Source organism: Uranotaenia lowii, chromosome 2, assembly GCF_029784155.1.
Source record: "Uranotaenia lowii strain MFRU-FL chromosome 2, ASM2978415v1, whole genome shotgun sequence".
In the NCBI taxonomy this organism is placed as follows: domain Eukaryota; kingdom Metazoa; phylum Arthropoda; class Insecta; order Diptera; family Culicidae; genus Uranotaenia; species Uranotaenia lowii.
The window spans coordinates 75,728,687-75,751,819 of NC_073692.1; the positions used below are offsets into that span (position 1 = coordinate 75,728,687).

The following is a 23,133-nucleotide window of genomic DNA, read 5'->3' on the forward strand; positions in this document are numbered from 1 at the left end:
GCCTATATTAAAAAAAAAAAGTTTAATTGAAACTGAAATAATGGACCACAGATGTGAGCAAAAATAATGCTCCTGTTAGTAAAGTAGGCGTCACAAAAAAAAACATTCATGCTTGTTTACCAATAAAATCATTTTAATGTTAAGTGATGTAAAGCTTTATTTTATAGTGAGTTGATAATAGAATAAAATTTTAACGAAAATCTTAAATATGAAGAAGAACAGTTTTTATTAAGGAAACCCCCAATCTTTCCTGTCAGTTGGCGCCCCGCAGAAACGAAAAATAATTGTTTGGCTATTCTCAAGATTTTGCTTTCCAATGGTACACAAAACCAAAACTTTATGATCAGATGCAAGAAAACAACTTTTCTTTGCCGGTAGAAAATCAAGTCATCGTTCCGTTTTTTTTCTCCCCCTCCAACTTCCGTTTGCTAGCCCAGTTCGGAAAATCGTTCAAAGTCGAATGAAAACTATCTGCCCCATCGACCGGAACTGGCTCAGCACAACTCGAGGTACCGAGTAAAGTTTTTGTCCATCCCCCCTCACCATTTCGCAACAACAACAATAACAACAGTGGCGTAAAGCAGTTTTCCGCATTCCGGAAACGCAATCTTTCCCAATCTGCCGTTCGGGAGGGCAAATCCGGGCCATTCTTTTCCGGATCTGAAGTTTTTTTTTCCGCCAGGCTTGTCCATTGGCGAAACTCGTAAATATTATTGCACACAGTAGAGAACCGGAGCAAAAGTGAATATTTGCGTTTTATTGTCCTTTGGCTCTGCTTTCTTTGCTTCGGCTGCTGCTGCTGCAGTTGTTGTTGTCGTTGTTGCCGGTATTCGGGTTATTTTTTGAAGAAATCAGAAACTCCTAATAGTTACTTGGGTATTTCTCAAACTGTTCCGTTTTTTTTATCGATACCTTTTTCTTACTGGTTTCAGGAAGCATCAGAAAAACTATGGCACCAGCACTTCCAAAGACTGCATCTCTTCAACCTCCTCGCAGCAGAGAGCGGTCATCTACTGTGTCCACGGGAAGCTAGCACAATCTTGCTGTGATCTGGAGGCAGCCGATGAACTGAAAATCGAAAGACGACTTGAATGTAAGTAGATTGTTGCCATGTTTTTTGTTTACATTTTTGTGGAATGATTTTTGTGTCATTCGATCATGTGTAAGAAGGTTGTTAGTTATGAGGTTGCAATGAAAAATTTCAATTTCGTCTGCAAGTATCAAATTTTTGAGTTCTTGTTTTGTTACCATTTCCTATGTTCTTTTTGAAAATTCAGAAGGCGATAGTTCATAAAGTGTAAAGTATTTTTGAAAATTTTGATTGAACCATCGAATATTTTAACAGTTACAAAAGCGAAAAACAAACTGTAAAAGATACCTTTAGAAGATGGAAGATAGAAGAAGGAAGAAGGAAGAAGGAAGGAGGAAGAAGGAAGAAGGAAGAAGGAAGAAGGAAGAAGGAAGAAGGAAGAAGGAAGAAGGAAGAAGGAAGAAGGAAGAAGGAAGAAGGAAGAAGGAAGAAGGAAGAAGGAAGAAGGAAGAAGGAAGAAGGAAGAAGGAAGAAGGAAGAAGGAAGAAGGAAGAAGGAAGAAGGAAGAAGGAAAATGAAAAACAAGAATGATAGTAAATCGGTTGGTTCCTTCGGAACAATTAAAGATTAAGAGCGGAGATCCGGAAACCAGCCGGAAGAATCCGTTTTCCGAAAACCAACAATAGCGTTAATTTTATTCCAGCAATCTGCTAGTTTCCGTTAACGTACAACCGACCACAATTTCTATTCGCACCCGGATCATTTATCTATAGAGTGCCGCATACACCAACGTGTAATAGAAAAGGATAAGCCGCGATTTATTCATTGGGCAGAAACTTCCCTTGATGTCCCCTAGACGAGGATTTTCTCGTCTGGAAGTCGTGGAAAAGATAGCTTGAAAGGGATGGGAATTCTCCATCGTTCGAAAGGTCCTCTGAAAAAGGGATGACACTACCACCATATGTGTCTCCCCTGCTTTCTGGAAAGAGTAAAAACGAACCAATTTTCTTGCAGCTCGTTTATGGCGAATATATTATGACGGTGGAAAGAGGTTAACTATGAAGAGGTGAAGGAAGCATTCTACTTTTGGGGTTCCCTGGAATATATTACAGCACTATTTTGTAGCGTTATTGTTCCAAAATAATGGGGGAAAATTTCTCGACACAACTGGAACCGAAAATGTTTTCCTTCAGCATTAACAGACTGGATTCAACAGGTTATAGGAGATTGCATCTAATTGTCATTAGGTTAGCTAAAAGGTCAGCTCAATTAAATTCAATTGTTTAACAGCTGCAATGAAAAAACTTGAAGCCAAAAAGTGCTGCTTGTATCAGTTCACGTTGATATGTTCCTATTCTAAGTAGAAACTTTTATATAGTGATCTATAAATTTTTGGCCTCGAAACAGATTGTTGAATTACCGATGTTTCAAAAACATGGGACATGGGACTCAAAACATGATAAATTAGTCATGAGAAATGAGACATTAGACATGATATTTCAGACATAAGACAGTTGACATGAGACATAAGACAAGAGTCATGGGACATTAAGAGACATAAGGAGACATGAGACATGCGACATGAGGCATTAGAAGACATGAGACATGAGACTTGATACATGAGACATGAGACATGAGACATGAGACATGAGACATGAGACATGAGACATGAGACATGAGACATGAGACATCAGACATGAGACATCAGACATGAGACATGAGACATGAGACATGAGACATGAGACATGAGAAATGAGAAATGAGAAATCAGAAATGAGAAGTGAGAAGTGAGAAATGAGAAATGAGAAATGAGAAATGAGAAATGAGAAATGAGAAATTAGAAATGAGAAATGAGAAATGAGAAATGAGAAATGAGAAATGAGAAATGAGAAATGAGAAATGAGAAATGAGAAATGAGAAATGAGAAATGAGAAATGAGAAATGAGAAATGAGAAATGAGAAATGAGAAATGAGAAATGAGAAATGAGAAATGAGAAATGAGAAATGACAAATGAGAAATGAGAAATGAGAAATGAGAAATGAGAAATGAGAAATGAGAAATGAGAAATGAGAAATGAGAAATGAGAAATGAGAAATGAGAAATGAGAAATGAGAAATGAGAAATGAGAAATGAGAAATGAGAAATGAGAAATGAGAAATGAGAAATGAGAAATGAGAAATGAGAAATGAGAAATGAGAAATGAGAAATGAGAAATGAGAAATGAGAAATGAGAAATGAGAAATGAGAAATGAGAAATGAGAAATGAGAAATGAGAAATGAGAAATGAGAAATGAGAAATGAGAAATGAGAAATGAGAAATGAGAAATGAGAAATGAGAAATGAGAAATGAGAAATGAGAAATGAGAAATGAGAAATGAGAAATGAGAAATGAGAAATGAGAAATGAGAAATGAGAAATGAGAAATGAGAAATGAGAAATGAGAAATGAGAAATAAGAAATAAGAAATGAGAAATGAGAAATGAGAAATGAGAAATGAGAAATGAGAAATGAGAAATGAGAAATGAGAAATGAGAAATGAGAAATGAGAAATGAGAAATGAGAAATGAGAAATGAGAAATGAGAAATGAGAAATGAGAAATGAGAAATGAGAAATGAGAAATGAGAAATGAGAAATGAGAAATGAGAAATGAGAAATGAGAAATGAGAAATGAGAAATGAGAAATGAGAAATGAGAAATGTGAAATGAGAAATGAGAAATGAGAAATGAGAAATGAGAAATGAGAAATGAGAAATGAGAAATGAGAAATGAGAAATGAAAAATGAGAAATGAGAAATGAGAAATGAGAAATGAGAAATGAGAAATGAGAAATGAGAAATGAGAAATGAGACATGGGGATTTTTTTTATTATCTGACAATTTGCGCCGGGGGTCTTTAGATTTTCCCCAAAATTGAAAATTTGGTTCATTTTTGCGACTTAAAAACACATGTATTTTTTCAGATTTCTAACATTTTTATTTTTTGAGTTAGCTTCGGTTAGATTTTTTTGTCAATAAAAAATAACCCTTTTTCAAAGCTACATAACTCTGTTATTTTTCAACGGAAATTATAAAATAGCACATCAAAATGCATTGAAATTTTACCAGCTTTCCAAATAAAATAGTTAAAAGAAAATAAAAAAAGACCTTCAATATGAAAAGTTGAAAATAAACTTTAAATGGTGTCTAAAAGTACCGTCTGCACCACCGAATATTTTGCAAAAAATACCATTGAATAGCTCAATTTATGATGCAACTTTCATCTGAAGACACCAAAGTGGGCCATCAACTCCTTGAAGAGTTATGAAAGAAATAATGACAACAAATCTCTTTTTTTGCATCGGAAACAAACAATGGTCGAACAACTGCACTCACATATGGAGATAGCAAGCACTTCTAACAACATGGAAACAAAAGAACTTACCAAAGCAGGTAACAACACTACTTTTTTTTTTTTTTTTTTTTTATTTATTAATGCTCAGCTCATAGTTTACGGCTATATGCATATCTTAAAACTAAATATATAAATCAGTGTTACATTATAAATATTTACATAAAATTACAAGCTAATTACAATTCTTTATAAATATCAATTTCTTTTAAAAATTTAAAAAGATTTTTCAGTTCAATATTTGTTGGTTTTACAATATTACTAACATTTATGGAATATTTCCTTCTAATATTTTCATGTTTCTTACATTCTTCTAAAATGTGTTTGACTGTTATATCAGTGTTACAAAAATTGCATTGGGGTGGATTTTCACGTTTCATGTAATAAGTGTGTGTGTATCTGGTGTGACCTATTCTCAATCTTGTTAAAATGATACTTTCTTTACGACTAATGTGTGTAGGGTGGTCTGTTTGAGTAACTGTTTCTTTAATGTTTTTAAGTTTATTTGTTGTAAGACTATCCCACTCTTTTTGCCACTCACAATTTACGACTGATTTAATTTCTTTTATAAAATCTAAAGTAGTTGGATTCATGATTTGAATATCTGGATTTTTTGCGGATTTCGCTAAAGCGTCAACTCTTTCATTCCCTCTTATACCTATGTGACTAGGTATCCATATAAAAGCAATTTCGTGGTGAACTTTATTGATTATGTCATGAATGTCACTAATAATTGAATTTGGGCTATACACGTCCTTAATTGCTTGTAGAGCACTGAGAGAGTCGCAAGCAATCAAAAATTTACCAAGAATATCTTGTGTTTCGATCATTTTAAGAGCATTTTTTATAGCTACAAGTTCTGAAGTAAAAACAGAAGTAAAAGAGGGTAACCTAACAACTATCTCTTGTCCTAATCCAAAGGCTGAACACTACTTTTTCGTGCTTTGCAAAGTGTTTGCAGCATAACTGACTTTAAATTTTAACCAAAATTCTTAGTATCGTATTGTTAATGTGATATAACAAATAATGGAAATGTTGCTTTTACAACCTGGTCATATGCTATATAACTTATTAACTTTTCGATCAAAGCTCATTGAGAAGCATAATCAATGCCAATAGTAGAAGGTTCAGTCCCTGTGTTTGGGATCACAAAAATGTGATTAAAAATGAAATATAGACGTGCTTTACATAGTTTTTATATCGGGAGCTAAGCACTGGACACCAAAATCCTTTCCCATTGATCAAAAACAAAGAGTGTGGCACAAATGTAGAAATAATCGAAGAGCTCAGTATGGTCAGTCCAGGCTGTAAAAAGCATCATTCCCATTGTAGGTAATATGACATTGAAAATATGATACCTTTACCGTATTCGTTTTCTCCATTCGCCCAGTTTTGAGGTTTACCATACTAGAACGAACATAATTCGTCGTCAGTGTTTTGCTATCTCGATCGCTCACAAACGAATCTTCAGTGTTCCACCGTTCATTTTAAATCAAATCTGGGAAATTACGGATGCAAAACTGAGCGCATAAACTTCTAAAAATGACAGCAATATTTGCAAAACTTGTTGTGACCTGGTGCAAAACTGGGTATAAACGAATACGTATTTAGATTTTTGGATGTAACATGAAGTCAGTTTAGCTGCAACACTCTACCGCCCCTACTTTCATAACAGTCCCATATACAAAAACAAGCAAGCGAGAAAATCAGCTTTTCTTGTTTTGGAATACATGTGATCACCACTTTCGGCATAAACGAAAATCGTTTCTAGGTTGTTATAATAAATCGTAAGACCTGAAATTTTTGAAATTGGGCTATTGGTAAGGTCGAGAGCATCATTTTTATTCATTATGGGACTGTTAATCGACCATATTTGAAACCTTTTTCAAATCTACTCGCATAACAGTCCCATACAGAATATTTTTTTCTCACCAGCCTACTTTCTAAGAATTAAATTTGATCATTTTTGAACTTCTAAATGCAATTTTCAGAAAAAGAAACATACAAAGTATCGTAAAGTCCACATTGTAAGTTGAATCGTTTTACGATATTTGATTGCATCCGATAGTTTTTCGCTCAGGAAGTCATTCCTAAGGAAGTCAGACCTGCCTTCGAAAACTCGTGTGCATCATTCGACATCAAGTGAGTTAAATTTTTTTAAATGATTCAAAGCAATGAATCAAAGACTATTTCGCCGAAAGAAGCATTGAAAAGTAACCAAATCCATGGTATTTCACATATGCAACTGTTATTCGGGTATATTTCATATAGGACAACCACAAATTGATATTTTTTTCGAAATTTGTAGAACAAAACCTGTTTTTTAGTGTTTTATTTCGAATCCCTATGTTGACCTAAAATGACGAAAATTAATAAAGGACTGTTATGCGAGTAGGGGCAGTCTACAAAGCACAAACAAATAGTGTTTTATACCTGCTTTGATAAGTTCTTTTGTTTCCATGTTGTTAGATGTGCGCGCTATCTCCATATGTGAGTGCAGTTGTTCAACCATTGTTTGTTTCCGATGCAAAAAAAGAGATTTGTTGTCATTTTTTCTTTCATAACTCTTCAAGGAGTTGATGGCCCACTTTGGTGTCTTCAGATGAAAGTTGCATCATAAATTGAGCTATTCAATGGTATTTTTTGCAAAATATTCGGTGGTGCAGACGGTACTTTTAGACACCATTTAAAGTTTATTTTCAACTTTTCATATTGAAGGTCTTTTTTTATTTTCTTTTAACTATTTTATTTGGAAAGCTGGTAAAATTTCAATGCATTTTGATGTGCTATTTTATAATTTCCGTTGAAAAATAACAGAGTTATGTAGCTTTGAAAAATGGTTATTTTTTATTGACAAAAAAATCTAACCGAAGCAAACTCAAAAAATAAAAATGTTAGAAATCTGAAAAAATACATGTGTTTTTAAGTCGCAAAAATGAACCAAATTTTCAATTTTGGGGAAAATCTGAAGACCCCCGGCGCAAACTCGTCAGGTAATAAAAAAAAATCCCCACATGAGACATGAGAAATGAGAAATGAGAAATGAGAAATGAGAAATGAGAAATGAGAAATGAGAAATGAGAAATGAGAAATGAGAAATGAGAAATGAGAAATGAGAAATGAGAAATGAGAAATGAGAAATGAGAAATGAGAAATGAGAAATGAGAAATGAGAAATGAGAAATGAGAAATGAGAAATGAGAAATGAGAAATGAGAAATGAGAAATGAGAAGTGAGAAGTGAGAAATAAGAAATAAGAAATAAGAAATAAGAAATAAGAAATAAGAAATAAGAAATAAGAAATAAGAAATAAGAAATAAGAAATAAGAAATGAGAAATGAGAAATGAGAAATGAAACATACGTTTTTTGACATGCTTCAAAATAAATTATATATAAACCTTAAATTTTATTAGTCAGTTCATGGAAAAAAGACCACAGTTGTTCTAATTATTTCGGCTGACTTTATCATATAAACGTGATTTTTTTCGCATCCAACTATAAATATAATAGACTCAACTACAAACTGATGATTGACTTTACGCAATCAATTATGAATATAATAAAATCAACTGTAATGATCCAATTGTTAATGTGATAGATTCAACTACATTTGTATGATTCATTTCAGGCATTCAACTCTAAATATAACAGATTTGACTATACGTTCCTGGTTGACGTCTGACATTTAACTATAAATACGATAGATTCAACTGTAGAGGTATAATTGATTCTACTGTAAATATGATAAATTCAACTACAATTGTATGACTGATTTTAGTTATTCAAAAAAAGATATAATAGATTCAACAATTTCTATTCTATTCTACTTTTGTTTATTTTAAGAGGGATTAAACTTTCCCAGTCATTCGTCCTCTGATATTCAACTATACATATCTAGATGATCTCTAACATTTAACAAGAAATATGATAGATTCAACTGTAGTGGTATAATTGATTCAACCGTAAATATGATAGATTCAACTACAAATGTATGATTGATTTAAGGTATTAATCTATAAATAATGAAAATAAAACTATTGTGTATAGTGTATTGATTGTATTGAGTGTGTGATAGTTACTTGAATACTATAGTGTTCTTCCGTGTTCATCAGCAAAAATAAAAAAAAATCGTAAGTGTGAGACTAGTAGGTACGTTTTCCTGCAGTGATCGTATCGCTGTTTTAAGAGCTCAACTTGTAGTTCCTGACGTTCCTCGCCGTTCCTTCACTGGCAAGATCCCTCAGGAAACTAGCATTATGGTAAGTCAGTATATAATAGATTGTTGTCATGATATTGAGTGAATTTTCCCCCCTAAGTTCAATCTTCGCCGAGTGCAGAAGCACGGACTTCTGAGGATGTCTTCCAGGACCGATAAGTTTAGACGCACAATTTGCTGGGCAACCATTCATCATGTTGCAAAAAGAACAACAGCGGAGGAACCAAGACGTGGATATGGAGATTTCCGGTCAGTTTCCGAATTGTTCCGAAAAAACAGCTTAAGATATAATAACTTCCAATATAAACAAAATCTAAATAAACAATATTTATAGTTGACCTCTTTGAATCAATCCTAGAAATATAATTGAAACTATCATATTTATAATTAAATAATTCACATTATCTTAGCTGAATCTATCATATTTATAATTAAATCAATTATTATCATACATTCAACAATAATTATAGTAGATTGAACTATAACAATTTTATTTATAATTAAATCAATCTTATTATTAATGCTGAATCGATCATATTTATAATCATTATAGATTTGATTATAAATATGATCGATTAAACTTTAATAATAAAATTCATTTAATTATAAATAAAATTGTTATAGTTCAATCTACTATAATTATTGTTGAATGTATGATAATAATTGTACATTATAGTTATGTCTATTATATGTATAGTTGAATGCACAAAATCAATCATACAACTATAGTTGAATGTATTATTTATTTATATTGTTGAATGCACGAAATCAATCAGATTGTCTATTATATGTATTGTTGAAATTTGGATAATTATAGTTGGTCGAGAAGCAATCAGATATATGATTGAATATAAGTGGATTATTGTTGGAAATACCATACTTTTTTCTCCGTGTTCTTGTAACCTTTGACCTTTGGTTTCATCAATATTTTGAAAATGGGATTTGAAGTAAAAAGTACTTTTGCTAAATTTATTGGTTTACATATATAGAATCCAAGGTTTTCAAATTATGCCTATCTATTTCGATCGAAACCTATCAATGCAAAGGATAAAAATGTTACTGTTCAATTCGAACAACCTACACACTCATTCATGAGTTCCAGGTATAGCGTCGCATTCATTTACAATCTCATCAATTTCCACTTTCAGCACACTGTCACCGGCCGCGGGCTCACGGAATCGATAAAATCGCCAGGAAGAAATTAATTCTGGCCAGCATCCTCTGCGTGGTGTTCATGATAGCGGAGATAATAGGTATGAAAAGGAAAACTGTATAGTGTATAGTTAGTGTATAGTGTATATACAATCCAGTTAACTAAGCGCAATTTCCAGAACTAACTATGCTCCGCCATTTCCGGGTCCTGTGGTGGGACGTTTATCAAACATTTTATTCAACAGTTTCGCGCGCGTTGAACACGACCAGACTAGCGGTTGTTGATGTTGTTGTTGTTTGTTGGGGGAGCTTTTAGAGCTAGTTATTCAAGTCGGACCCCGTCGGATGGTCGTTTTGTAGTTTGCTATCTCGGCCCCGGAATGATGTAAATTGTACAATGTTTTACGAGGAATTTAATTTCGTTGTGGCTAAGATTCTCGTTTTTGAAAATATTCCTTTCGGTTTTGATGAGTGCTTTTTCTAACGTCAGTCGTCGCGTTTCCGGGTGGTGGAGCTGGTTAATTTTAATAAAATATAAAAGCTATACTTTCTCCGTTTATTAGCTCTTTGCTGTGGCATCAGTGTGATAGTGATTATTTTCTTACCTTCTCCTCGCCGATCTCTCAAGGTGGCATTTTCTCCAACAGTCTCGCGATAGCAACAGATGCAGCTCACTTATTGGCTGACTTGGCGAGTTTTATGATATCGTTGTTCGCGCTCTGGATTGCCGCAAGACCATCTACTAAGAGGTGAGAACAAGACTAGCTAATACACAGCACTAGATATAGTTAAACACTTTTATAACGGCAGCCAGCGGGGATGGACGCGGAAAGCAAATTGTTCTGTTATAGTTTTATTTCATTACTCTTCACCACGTGGACGTTTCGTTTGGTTCCGTGGAAGAACTTTGCTGCACCATCTCAACCCAGCGCCAAGATACACGTATGAAAAAGTGTGCTTTCTTAGAGAAAGGTTTCGTCTCCTTGGGAACGATAGCGCGATAACGATCCGATGAGATGATTATAATTACGGGTTAATAGAATTCAAGAGGTGCGCTCGCTATCGTGTTATGATATGAGCTAACATTAGCTCTAATGTGAGTAGTCATTTTTCAGCTGTTTGGAATGGTATGATCGTTTGATAGTATTTTAACATAGGGTGATTTGCCAATCGTTGTCCCCTAACCCATTGTTGCACAGCATGACTTAAATTGTCAATATTTCAGCTGTTTTTCAACTTTTCCTCAAAAATAACACTGAATCATGTAATTCGGAATGTTTTCTGATGAAATGAGGCTTTTGTGATATTTTCTGCTGGTAAGTGTGTATCTTACGACAGTTTAAATTTTTCTTGTTTTTTTCGCGCGGTTTTTGTACTAATTGTTAACAAAAACCTTAACATTCCTTCTACGGCAAATAAGGTTTTACGTCAGATCAAAACGTTTTTCGTATCAGTTTTCTATACGAAACGTTTGTTGGACAATTTTAGCACCATGATTTTGAAAAAAAATTATGATCCATACTTAACCAGAAAATATGTGGGATCGTGCAACAATTGGTCCGCTCAATCTCCTGCTGTCCCATTGTTGTACATAATTCCGCTGCAAAATTTGTTTGGAAATTTCAAATTTATAAATTCGTATACCTCCAATAATTTTGTTTTTTTGTTTTTACAGCTAAAAATAGCAATATAAATTGTGGAAGCGATTGATTAAGTCCTGAATTATAACAACGTGTTTTGAATTAGTATGGAGGCTTGTACGGAAAATTCAAATTTTCATTCAAAACCTATCAGAGATGTATTGAAAGTTAAAAAAACATAATTTTGTATTTTTAAAATAGTTCTTGGTTCTTGCAATATATTGCATGTGAACAAAAACTAAACCTAACTGGTACCCCAGAAATGGAATTCGTTGTCATACAAAAAATTCAAAATAGGTAAATATTTTTTAATTTAAGTGATTTGACAGCTGATGAAAATGAAAATAAGAATCGCATTATACTGCTTTGATTTGCCAATAAGTGTAATGATATAAAACTTTTGCAAAAACATGTCATGAAATTATTGAAAGCTTCAGAAAGTAAATCCTGCAATTTTGCAATACTTTTCAATGGATTACGATTTTTTATTTCGAAATAATTATTACTTTTTTCGTGAAATACTTTGCTTCTTCTCATGCTGGCGAACAATTAATCTTAAGAATGGGCAAAATCCATAATTTAAAACAAAATTCATTTCAAACTTTTTTGAATTTCTTGTATATGCGAAAAGTTCTTCTTGCATACAAATTGTCATACAAAATTGAACACGTTCATTGACTACATGCAACTCAAACAACTCGAATTGACTATTGATATGACATGTATTTTTCTGAAGAAGTGGATATTTACGTTTAACTAGTAACTTTAGTAAATTCTGTGCTTTTATTAATTATTTTTCACTCAGAATTTTCACATTTTTTGCACTCAATGTTGATTTTTAATAATAAATTCAATAATTCAAAGACACTTTATATATCCATAAGTTTATTTTTTCAAATCTTAAAAATGAAGTTTCGAAATTAATCAACTCTTGGAAAAAACTTATGTATGTATGAAATTCGGGCAATTTGCATTGTCTGAAAAGTGTCAAAGTCAACTCAACTGCATTGGCTTTAAGAGACTACTCTTTTATCAGATTTATTTTGAAATCCTTTATCCCAACCTCGACCATTTACTCAACATTTTATGCAAAAAAGTTGTTCTGAAAAAATCTGTTTCTCAAATTTCGTTACGACAAATCTATGTAAAAGAATTTTATTCCATGTCAACAGCGATCCCCTTGATATTGTTATTAATATTGTCAGAATATTGTACAGGAGGAAAACTACGACCCTTAATCCCAAAAACTAGAAGTCGAAGGTTAGAAGACCCGAAATATTACTTATCTGACATGCAATTTTCTCAGGAATTCGAATCTGTCGTCGAGTTGCCGTCTTTGCACTGAAGACATCTGTGTGAAGCTTTATTAGGCCCATATCATCCAGAAAATAAACAGTCATACCTTTATGAAACTTAATTTGATCCAAAACAGTTTTTCAGCCGGAAAACTCTTGGGAAGCATTTCAATGTGATGTGATTGTTTCCTGACGATGATAAAATGCTACAGAGGTTACATTAATTACAAATTAACCCACTTATATGAAAAAGATATTTTAATTAATTAACTTTTCGAAAAAAAAAATTCTTATTCAAAATTGTATATCATGAGCATGAATCAGTCAAACGATATGAAACTTAGGGCGTGGTTGTGTCCATTTTCAAGTTTTAAATTGAGATGCATTATGTAAAAATAGATCGACTTCCAAGTGAGTCCTAAAATATTTGTTTTATAAACTCGCATCTTCTTCATAAGGGTAAAAGGGGGCAAAACAGATCACGTTCTCTAATTTTTTCACCTGTTAATAGCCACTTAAAAATTAAGCATTAAATACCTTTCAGATCATTCTATGGGATTTTAAAGACATAAAATTTTATGTTAGTAGGACATATAAAGAAAAAGGCTCAACACTGGGCAAATTAGGTTAAATAACACTCCACTCAAATGGCTTCGGGTTAACTAAGAGGTGGATTTGAGTTTCTGACAAAACTTCACGTGTGATAAATGCTATTCCAGACACTCAAACCGGCGGCTTTGTGTTTTTTTAGGCTGAATTGGAATTGGAAAGTGCATTGGACGGTTTCTATGGAAGAACCCCACCCCCCTCATAAGGGGCCCTCTAAAAATTAGATTCCATTTGAACTGGAAGTTCTCATAATAAGTTTCCGTAATAAATATCAGCCTATTCGGCCTCATGGTGACTGATTTTTAAAATGTGCAACCATTGGAAAAAATCGGACAACATTATGCACGACACAAAATTTGCCTGTGCAACTATTGGGCACAGACAAGCTGTTTTAAATGATTTTTTAAATTTTTATATCACTTTTTTCAAACACTTGAACTTTTGGGTCTTGTTGACCAATCTTGCATGAGTGCATCGAAAAAAAAAAAATCGAGTGAATTTGGTTGAAATGACTAAAATACAGCATAAACACCAAAATCATGTGCTTAGCTGTGCAACGATTGGCAAATCACCCTATTATTCCAAATATTTTGAGAGATTTGTTTAAAAAAATAGAAAAATGACAGAAAAAAACAAAAAATAACTAAGAAGACAAAAATAAAAAAAAAAATAAAAAAAAATGAAAAAAATGACAAAAATGCCAAAAATGACAAAAATGACAAAAATGACAAAAATGACAAAAATTACAAAAATTACAAAAATGACAAAAATGACAAAAATGACAAAAATGACAAAAATGACAAAAATGACAAAAATGACAAAAATGACAAAAATGACAAAAATGACAAAAATGACAAAAATGACAAAAATGACAAAAATGACAAAAATGACAAAAATGACAAAAATGACAAAAATGACAAAAATGACAAAAATGACAAAAATGACAAAAATGACAAAAATGACAAAAATGACAAAAATGACAAAAATGACAAAAATGACAAAAATGACAAAAATGACAAAAATGACAAAAATGACAAAAATGACAAAAATGACAAAAATGACAAAAATGACAAAAATGACAAAAATGACAAAAATGACAAAAATGACAAAAATGACAAAAATTACAAAAATTACAAAAATGACAAAAATGACAAAAATGACAAAAATGACAAAAATGACAAAAATGACAAAAATGACAAAAATGACAAAAATGACAAAAATGACAAAAATGACAAAAATGACAAAAATGACAAAAATGACAAAAATTACAAAAATTACAAAAATGACAAAAATGACAAAAATGACAAAAATGACAAAAATGACAAAAATGACAAAAATGACAAAAATGACAAAAATGACAAAAATGACAAAAATGACAAAAATCACAAAAATGACAAAAATGACAAAAATGACAAAAATGACAAAAATGACAAAAATGACAAAAATGACAAAAATGACAAAAATGACAAAAATGACAAAAATGACAAAAATGACAAAAATGACAAAAATGACAAAAATGACAAAAATGACAAAAATGACAAAAATGACAAAAATGACAAAAATGACAAAAATGACAAAAATGACAAAAATGACAAAAATGACAAAAATGACAAAAATGACAAAAATGACAAAAATGACAAAAATGACAAAAATGACAAAAATGACAAAAATGACAAAAATGACAAAAATGACAAAAATGACAAAAATGTCAAAAATGACAAAAATGACAAAAATGACAAAAATGACAAAAATGGCAAAAATGACAAAAATGACAAAAATGACAAAAATGACAAAAATTTCATAAAATTGTCACTATATGATACACATTTGACACAAAATTGAAATCAAATTGACAACATATTGAAACAAAAATTACACAAAATTGGCACTGAATTGTCACAAAATGGAAACAATATTGTCACAAAGCAGCCACATTTTTGATACAAAATTGACAAAAATTGACACTAAATTTACAAAAAAACACAAAAATGATTCAAAACTGACACAAAAATTGTAAAATTTGAAACAAATTTGATCTAAAACTGACATAATGTTTCAAAAAGGACAAAATATTGATACAAAATTTACACAAAATTGACACACATTTGATTGGAAATGGACACAAAATTGACCCAGAATTGACACTAAATATACTCAAAATTGACATGAAATTGACTCGAAATTGTCACAAAGTGACATTTAATTGGTACTAGATTTCCTACTATTTTACACAAAACTTACACATAATTTAGGCAGAATTGACAAAAATTGACACAAAATTGAAACAAAACTTACTCAAAACTGACACAAAACTTAAACAATAATAACACAAAATTACCACAAAATTTACACAAAATTTTATACAAAACTGACTCAAAATTGACAGTGACACTAATTTGACAAAATTTACATAAAATTTACACAAAATGAAATCAAAATTAACACCAAACTGAATCAAAATCGACCCAAAGTTGACACAAAATTGCCACAAAATGGACCCAAAACTGACATAAAGTTGACACAAAATTGACACAAGTTACGCAAAATTCAAACAAAGTTTACACAAATTTTCACAAAGTTGATATAAAATAAAAAAATATATTGACAAAAATTTTACACAAAATTGTTACAAAATTGACACAGAATTGATACAAAATTGACATAAAAAAAATCAAAAAGTGGACACAAATTAACATAATATTGTCATAACTTAACACTTTGTCGAAAAATTGACACCAAGTTTGCACAAAATTTACAAAAAATTGGCTCGAAATTGACACAAAGTGACACTAAATTTGTACCAAATTTTCTCCAATTTTACACAAAACTAACACATAATTTACGTAAAATTGACAAAAAATGACACAACATTGAAAAAAAAATCTACTGAAAATTGACACAAAACATTAACAATTATAACACAAAAATTATACAAAATTTGATAAAAAATTGACCCAAAATTGCCACATAGTGACACTAAATCGACAAAATTTACACCAAATTTACACGAAATTTACTTAAAATTTTCACAAAACTAATTCAAAATCGACACAAAGTTAAACACAAAATTGACACAAAATTGACACAAAATTGACACATATTAGACACTAAATGGACACTAAATGGGCACAAAATTGATACAAAATGACATAATTGACACAAAACTTTCACATTATTGCCATGAAACTGACACAAATTTCACAAAATTTAGACAAACTTGATTGAAAATAGATACAAAATTGACACAGAAATGACACAAAATTGACATAAAATTGTCATAAAATAGGCAAAAAAAATTTGACGAAAACTGACATAATGTTGACACAAAATTTAACACAAAACTTACCCAAAATTGACACAAAGTGACACTAAATAGACAAAATTTAGACCAAATTTACACAAAATTAACTTAAAATTTACACAAAATTGAATCAAAACTGACATAAAGTTGACACAAAATTCATACAAAATAACAAAATTTAAATAAAATTGACACAAAATTTAGACAAAATTTACACCAAACTGACACAAAATTGACTCATAATATACACAAAATTAATATCAAATTTACACCAAATTAACACAAAAATAACTCATAATTGAAGCAAAATTGACACAAAATTGTTACAAAATTGACACAAAATTGACACAAAATTGACACTTATATGATACTTAATTCTCACAAAATAGATACATAATTGATATTTAACAGACACAATAATGACAAAATTAAAAAAAAAATCTCAAAATGACACAATTATGAAAAAATTACTTACACATAATCAACACAAAGTTGACACAAAATTTCACGAATTAGACTCAAAATTGACTCAAAATTGACACAAAGTTTGACACAAAGTTTACACAAATTGGCATATAATTGACACAAAAGAGATACATAATTGATAAAAAAAATGAGCACAATGATGACAAAACTCACAAAAATGATCAAAATGACATAGTATCGATACAAAATTGACATTTTATGTAAAAAAAATATTATAAAATGGACATGAATTTCACTCCAAAATAACATTTTTATTCAATGCCACATAATAGATCCAAAATTGAAGTAAAAATGATTCAAAGCTGACACAAAGTTCACAAAACCAAAACAAATTGACGCGAATCAATGGAGATTTCTATCATTGCGGATTAAATAATTAAATGTTTTTACTTTTCTATTTTCGACTTGATTTTTTTTTTATGATTTCAGTTTTGTTCTGGTCTTCTAACCATAATAGCCGAAATCATAGGAAAATCTATAATTTTATCAAATTTTGAGTAAATTTTCAATATAGAATCTGTATCACAGATCACAGAATTTTGTGAAAAAACTCAGAATTCACAGATTTTTGAGAAACTTTCCATAGTTATACCAACTGGCAGGGGATCACATCTAATGTTAGATAGATCGAATCGAATATCAAATTAATTACAAAGGTTACATTTTTTAGTCTATTTTATCATTCAAAATATACCTATCTGAAAGTGTACAAAAGGCAGACGCGCGTAATAAGTTATAGCTACTTAGTTTTTGTGCTGTGTTGCGTAACAGATTACGCTTAAGAAATTTTACTAAAGTCATTTAACTTTGTCGCAGAACTTCGACCAAAATCACATAATTGAAGTATATATATTGTAGAAAACGCAGATTTTCTTTTCGGCAATCATGCTTTAAACCACTTAATTTATGGATAAATTTGCAAGTTAGCAAGTATTTGCTTTTAATATTTTCGACTTTAGTTAATTTTATAGAAAATTCAATACTAAGATAAGAAGGTATACAAATATTTTCAAATGATTTTTTTTTACATATTTTGCTCCCCTTTACCAATGACAAGTAATTTTAATATTTTTCCTATTACGATAAACCCAAACCAAATTACCGAAAAACTTTCCCCAACTGTGACTGGCTTGGAGATTTCCGCTGCCATTTTCCCTGGGAAAAAACTCATTCAAGATTCGAGTGCTCAGGTGAAACTCAGGTCTACAGACAATTCAGTTTATGGTTTCGCTAGACAATCGTTGCCGGCGGCTCGACAAGGTCGGAATAAAAATTGTTCACCCTTATTGTTGTTTGCCGTCGAAAGCTCAAGAAAATGCTCTTGGAACCAGAGAAAAAAGGCTCTGTGTTGTGCTCCAAAAGGAAATGAAGCTTTTTCGGGGATTCGAGTGAAACACCGACTTGCAAAATATGAGAACCCTTTCATTCATAAAATTCAACTAGCAAATTTTTGGCGTATCATTTTTTCCTCCTGCTTTGCCAAAGTCTTGATTGTCTGCCGGATTTTCTTGTTATCTGTTTGCCAACTTGTGCCTCCTCAGTTGTGCTGCATTTCGTGGGATCAACTTATGAGTCAAGTTTGCTTCAAAGATTGCTCGAACAATTTTTGATAACGAAAAACTAGTTAGAAAAGAAAATTGAGGCGCGGTCTATGCGGCACCGTAAAGCCAAAAACGCCTCCACGCTTTGGCTTTTGTGTTACGGAGAAGTGGGATTTTTTTTGCTGCCGCCAAATGGTAAGGGTTCCTGGGAACATTCGATGTGCAAGGCCCATCTATGCAACTTTAGGGGGTTTCAAAAGTGGAACGAAGAGTAAACTTTTTTTTGCTCTGTTGTTGTCAATTTCCTTCCTTTAACTGGAAACAGTGAAAAGCTATCGAGAAGAATGAACAAAAGCCCCTGGAGGGTTTTTTGGCTTTCGTTCCATCAACATGAAAGCCAATGTCAAAAATTGGAGATATATCAAACAGAGAGATTTTAACTGTGATAACACTTCGTTGAGCTGCTCTATATCATGCTAAGAGCATGTTTGATGAAAGAAGAAGGATATTTTAAGCCATCTATGAAAAAAAAATTAATTTTGTTTCAATGACTATACATTTATCTGTTTCATCTGAAATGAATTTATATTTGGAATACGATCTTCTAGATATTATCTATCTGTTCATGTATCCTGAAGATCCTTAAAACGGAAAGCAAGTTCGTTAGCGTTTCACAAAAATATTTTGATTCTGAATCTGGTGTCATTTTTGCGATTTATGTTGGCGTCTGTTAAGGGGGGGGGGGTAGGGTCTAACACTTTCAAAAAATCGATTTTTTTATTTTTTTATTTTCTTATTGTAAAACATTTCAAGAATGTTGTGTCAAATTTTCAAGTCAATCGAAGCAAAACTGTAGGAATTATAGGCCTTTATCTCCTCTTATCTAATACTGCAAGACTTGAAAAGCAGAAACTTCAAACGCGTTTTTCTCGAAAGCACATTTTTAAAGTCCGTGGACATCGCCATTTGAAAACTACTTCACCGATTCTTTTCAAATTTGGAACATTGTTTCTACATACAAAATACCAAACCCCAACGTTTTTATTTTTTTATTTTTTTTATTTGGGGAGATTTTACAGATAAAAAATGGCGGAGTTTTTCGTGAAAAATCGTAGTTTTTACTTCAAACAGCCACATAAATTTCATAAAAAATTTTTTTAGTTGAATAAAAACGTTGGGGTCTAGAAAAACATCTATTAAATATATATTGCTCTCATTTTTTGACTTCAGATGATTCTGTGCTGAGATACAGTGTCCACCGCAAATCCTGTTTTCTAAAAGGCATCCTCGAAAATGCTCCGTCACCGGCTCATTTTTCAATATTTTTCCACGAAAAAATTACTAAATGTTCTTTTAACAATGCTTTGTATAATGCAAAAAATTTGAATACATTTGTTTGAACAATAGCTCTAAAAAAATCGTGAAAATGGTGTTTTTTTTAAGCCGTTATACCCTACCCCCCCCCTTAAAGAATGGTGGGCCGCTAAGAAAAAAAAAATGCCCACGATGTCTCGTTTGACATTTGCAACGATTCAGTGATTTGTTTTGCATCATACTATAAGAGAAAAATTGATAAACTCGGTTTTTACATCATATTTTTTGTTGAAAATTAGAACTGTTGAAAAACACACTGTGTTGTAGAACGCCAAAATGAGTGAACAAACCGCTCAAACTGAAAAGAGGAAGGAAACATTTATGGATATGTGCACAATGTATGGATAAATATGAACTAAGAGATCTTTTACTTATTTTCGCTTAGTTCAAAACTACTTGTTGTCATGTGAAAAGTTGTTTCTAAGATTATAACCTTCACACCCATAAAGTTTTAAGATTTTTACAGTGTTGTCATAATTATTTCTGATTTTTAATAGAATTTTGTATCTTCTAGGGTTGGTGTTTTTGCCGTTGGTTGGAGACACAGATTTTTTGTCTAATTCCGGCTTTTTTTTAATTTTTTTAATTTTTAGTTTTCCAATTTTATGGACGCATTTTACCTTACAAAGTTGGGCTTTCGCGTCTTTACTTTATTGTTAGAACTAAATTAAAAAGGATATACATACACACTAGGGTGTCCCAAATTTGCATAACTTCTGGGAATTTGGGGGCTCACCCTCCAAATGGTAGATTAGGATGTGCTGAACAAACTTTTGTATGGAGCCGACTAAAAAAAATCATGTTTAGAGGTTCCGCAAGCGCGATCTTTAAAAAAAGTCCACTTTCAAAAGATTTGATTTTAAATAAATTCTGGGTCCAAAAATTTTCATGAAATTTATATATTTTATATTTTTTTTAATTTTGTTTGAGTTAAAAACTACACGTAAAAAATACAAAATGAACCGAATTTGTATCAAAATGTAAAACTAGCAAGCTATTTTCAAGAAAAAAAATTTTTTTGGTCCAAAAATTTTGAATTCAACTGACCAAAATGTGTACCAAGCGTTGAATATTTTTGATACCAATGCCATCAAAAGATGCGGATTTTTGTGCACTTAAACTTTGCTGAACAAAACATGTGGTTTGTATCAACGTGTGAACGGCTATTCACGATTTAATGCTTAACAAAAATCACAATTTAGGATATTTTTTATTTAATTTATCAAATTTGTCTTAAGAAATACCTTTTTTAAAATCAAAATACTTGCAAAAAAAGACTTTGATGGTTTAAGGGAGTCATCAGAAGGCCATATGCCGAATTTGAGCAGAATCGGACAACAGGAAGGGGTTGCACTGAATCTCAAGTGTGAAAGGGATTCTGAGACATAATGTTCTAAAGAAGCATAAACAACTGGTTTTTCATCATACATTTTTGTCTTTACCAATTGATTGCTTGATTATGAAGGTTTTATTAAAATTTCAATTAAGACTAACATTTCACTTGAAGACTGCAACTCGATTGGACTTAAAACAAAAAAGTTATGGCAGTTCCAAGATTGTATTTTTGTGGCAAATTGTCGTTTAACACACAATGAGTACTTTTTACTCATTGCGTTTTACAGGACAATTTGTAACCAAAATACAATCTTTGAACAGCCATAACTTTTTTGTTTCAAGTCCAATCGAGTTGCAGTCTTCAAGTGAAATGTTAGTCTTAATTGAAATTTTAATGAAACTTACATAATCAAGCAATCAATTGGTAAAGACAAAAATGTATGAAGAAAAACCAGTTTTTTAAGCTTCTTTAGAACACTATGTCTCAGAATCCCTTTCACACTTGAGATTCAGTGCAACCCCTTCCTGATGTCCGATTCTGCTCAAATTCGGCATATGGCCTTCTGATGACTCCCTTAAACCATCAAAGTCTTTTTTTGCAAGTATTTTGATTTTAAAAAAGGTATTTCTTAAGACAAATTTGATAAATTAAATAAAAAATATCCTAAATTGTGATTTTTGTTAAGCATTAAATCGTGAATAGTCGTTCACACGTTGATACAAACCACATGTTTTGTTCAGCAAAGTTTAAGTGCACAAAAATTCGCATCTTTTGATAACATTGGTATCAAAAATATTGTACGCTTGGTACACATTTTGGTCAGTTGAATTCAAAATTTTTGGACCAAAAAATTTTTTTTTCTTGAAAATAGCTTGCTAGTTTTACATTTTGATACAAATTCGGTTCATTTTGTATTTTTTACATGTAGTTTTTAACTCAAACAAAATTTAAAAAAATATAAAATATATAAATTTCATGAAAATTTTTGGACCCAGAATTTATTTAAAATCAAATCTTTTGAAAGTGGACTTTTTTTAAAGATCGCGCTTGCGGAACCTCTAAACATGATTTTTTTTAGTCGGCTCCATACAAAAGTTTGTTCTGCACATCCTAATCTACCATTTGGAGGGTGAGCCCCTAGATTCCCAGAAGTTGTGCAATTTTGGGACACCCTAATACACACGCTTTTAACTATCTCAACCAACTACGAATTTCTACAGTACAATAAATTGGATTTTAGAACATGCCGAAGACTAATAATCTTTTAGAAGGATGAATCTAAAGATATGATGATTTCTCATTTCAGTAATTATTGCCAAGTCAGTAATTGTTTTACAAATAAAAAAGAATAATATTGATACAATTTCAGCGGCGATTAAAATTAGATAACAAATAAAAAGATGTAAAATATGAGACTCATCGATCATTTCAAATCGATTTCATATGGTTATGAGTTATATTACAAACTTGCTGACCCGGTGTGCTGGGCTACCCCTTCTATGGATAAATTCAAGTTTGTTAAAATTATTTTAATTAATTAAATTTCAACATTATCCAAATTCGAACTGTTTTCAGGGTTGCTAGCGAACCGGGAAAAACTTTGGAATTTCATCACATCACTGGGGAACCGCTAAAAACCGGGAATTTCGATACATCACCGGGAAAATTGTCATGTTAGGAAATTTTTCACCGAATTTCAAAATTATTTTTAGATTAATTTCTTAATTTAGGGGGCATCCATATATTACGTAACGCTCCTAGGGG

General features: G+C 31.6%; 1 protein-coding gene across 1 annotated transcript in view; it reads left to right on the forward strand.

Moving 5' to 3' along the window:
• Positions 1-232: 232 nt before the first annotated feature.
• Positions 233-23,133, forward strand: part of LOC129748259 (proton-coupled zinc antiporter SLC30A2-like) — a 67,877-nt gene continuing 44,976 nt past the window's right edge. The window contains exons 1-5 of the mRNA XM_055742798.1: positions 233-319; positions 433-509; positions 933-1,093; positions 9,784-9,888; positions 10,416-10,536. Coding sequence (XP_055598773.1) covers positions 317-319; positions 433-509; positions 933-1,093; positions 9,784-9,888; positions 10,416-10,536 — 467 coding nt within the window. The 5' untranslated portion in view covers positions 233-316. The remainder of the gene's footprint in view (positions 320-432; positions 510-932; positions 1,094-9,783; positions 9,889-10,415; positions 10,537-23,133) is intronic.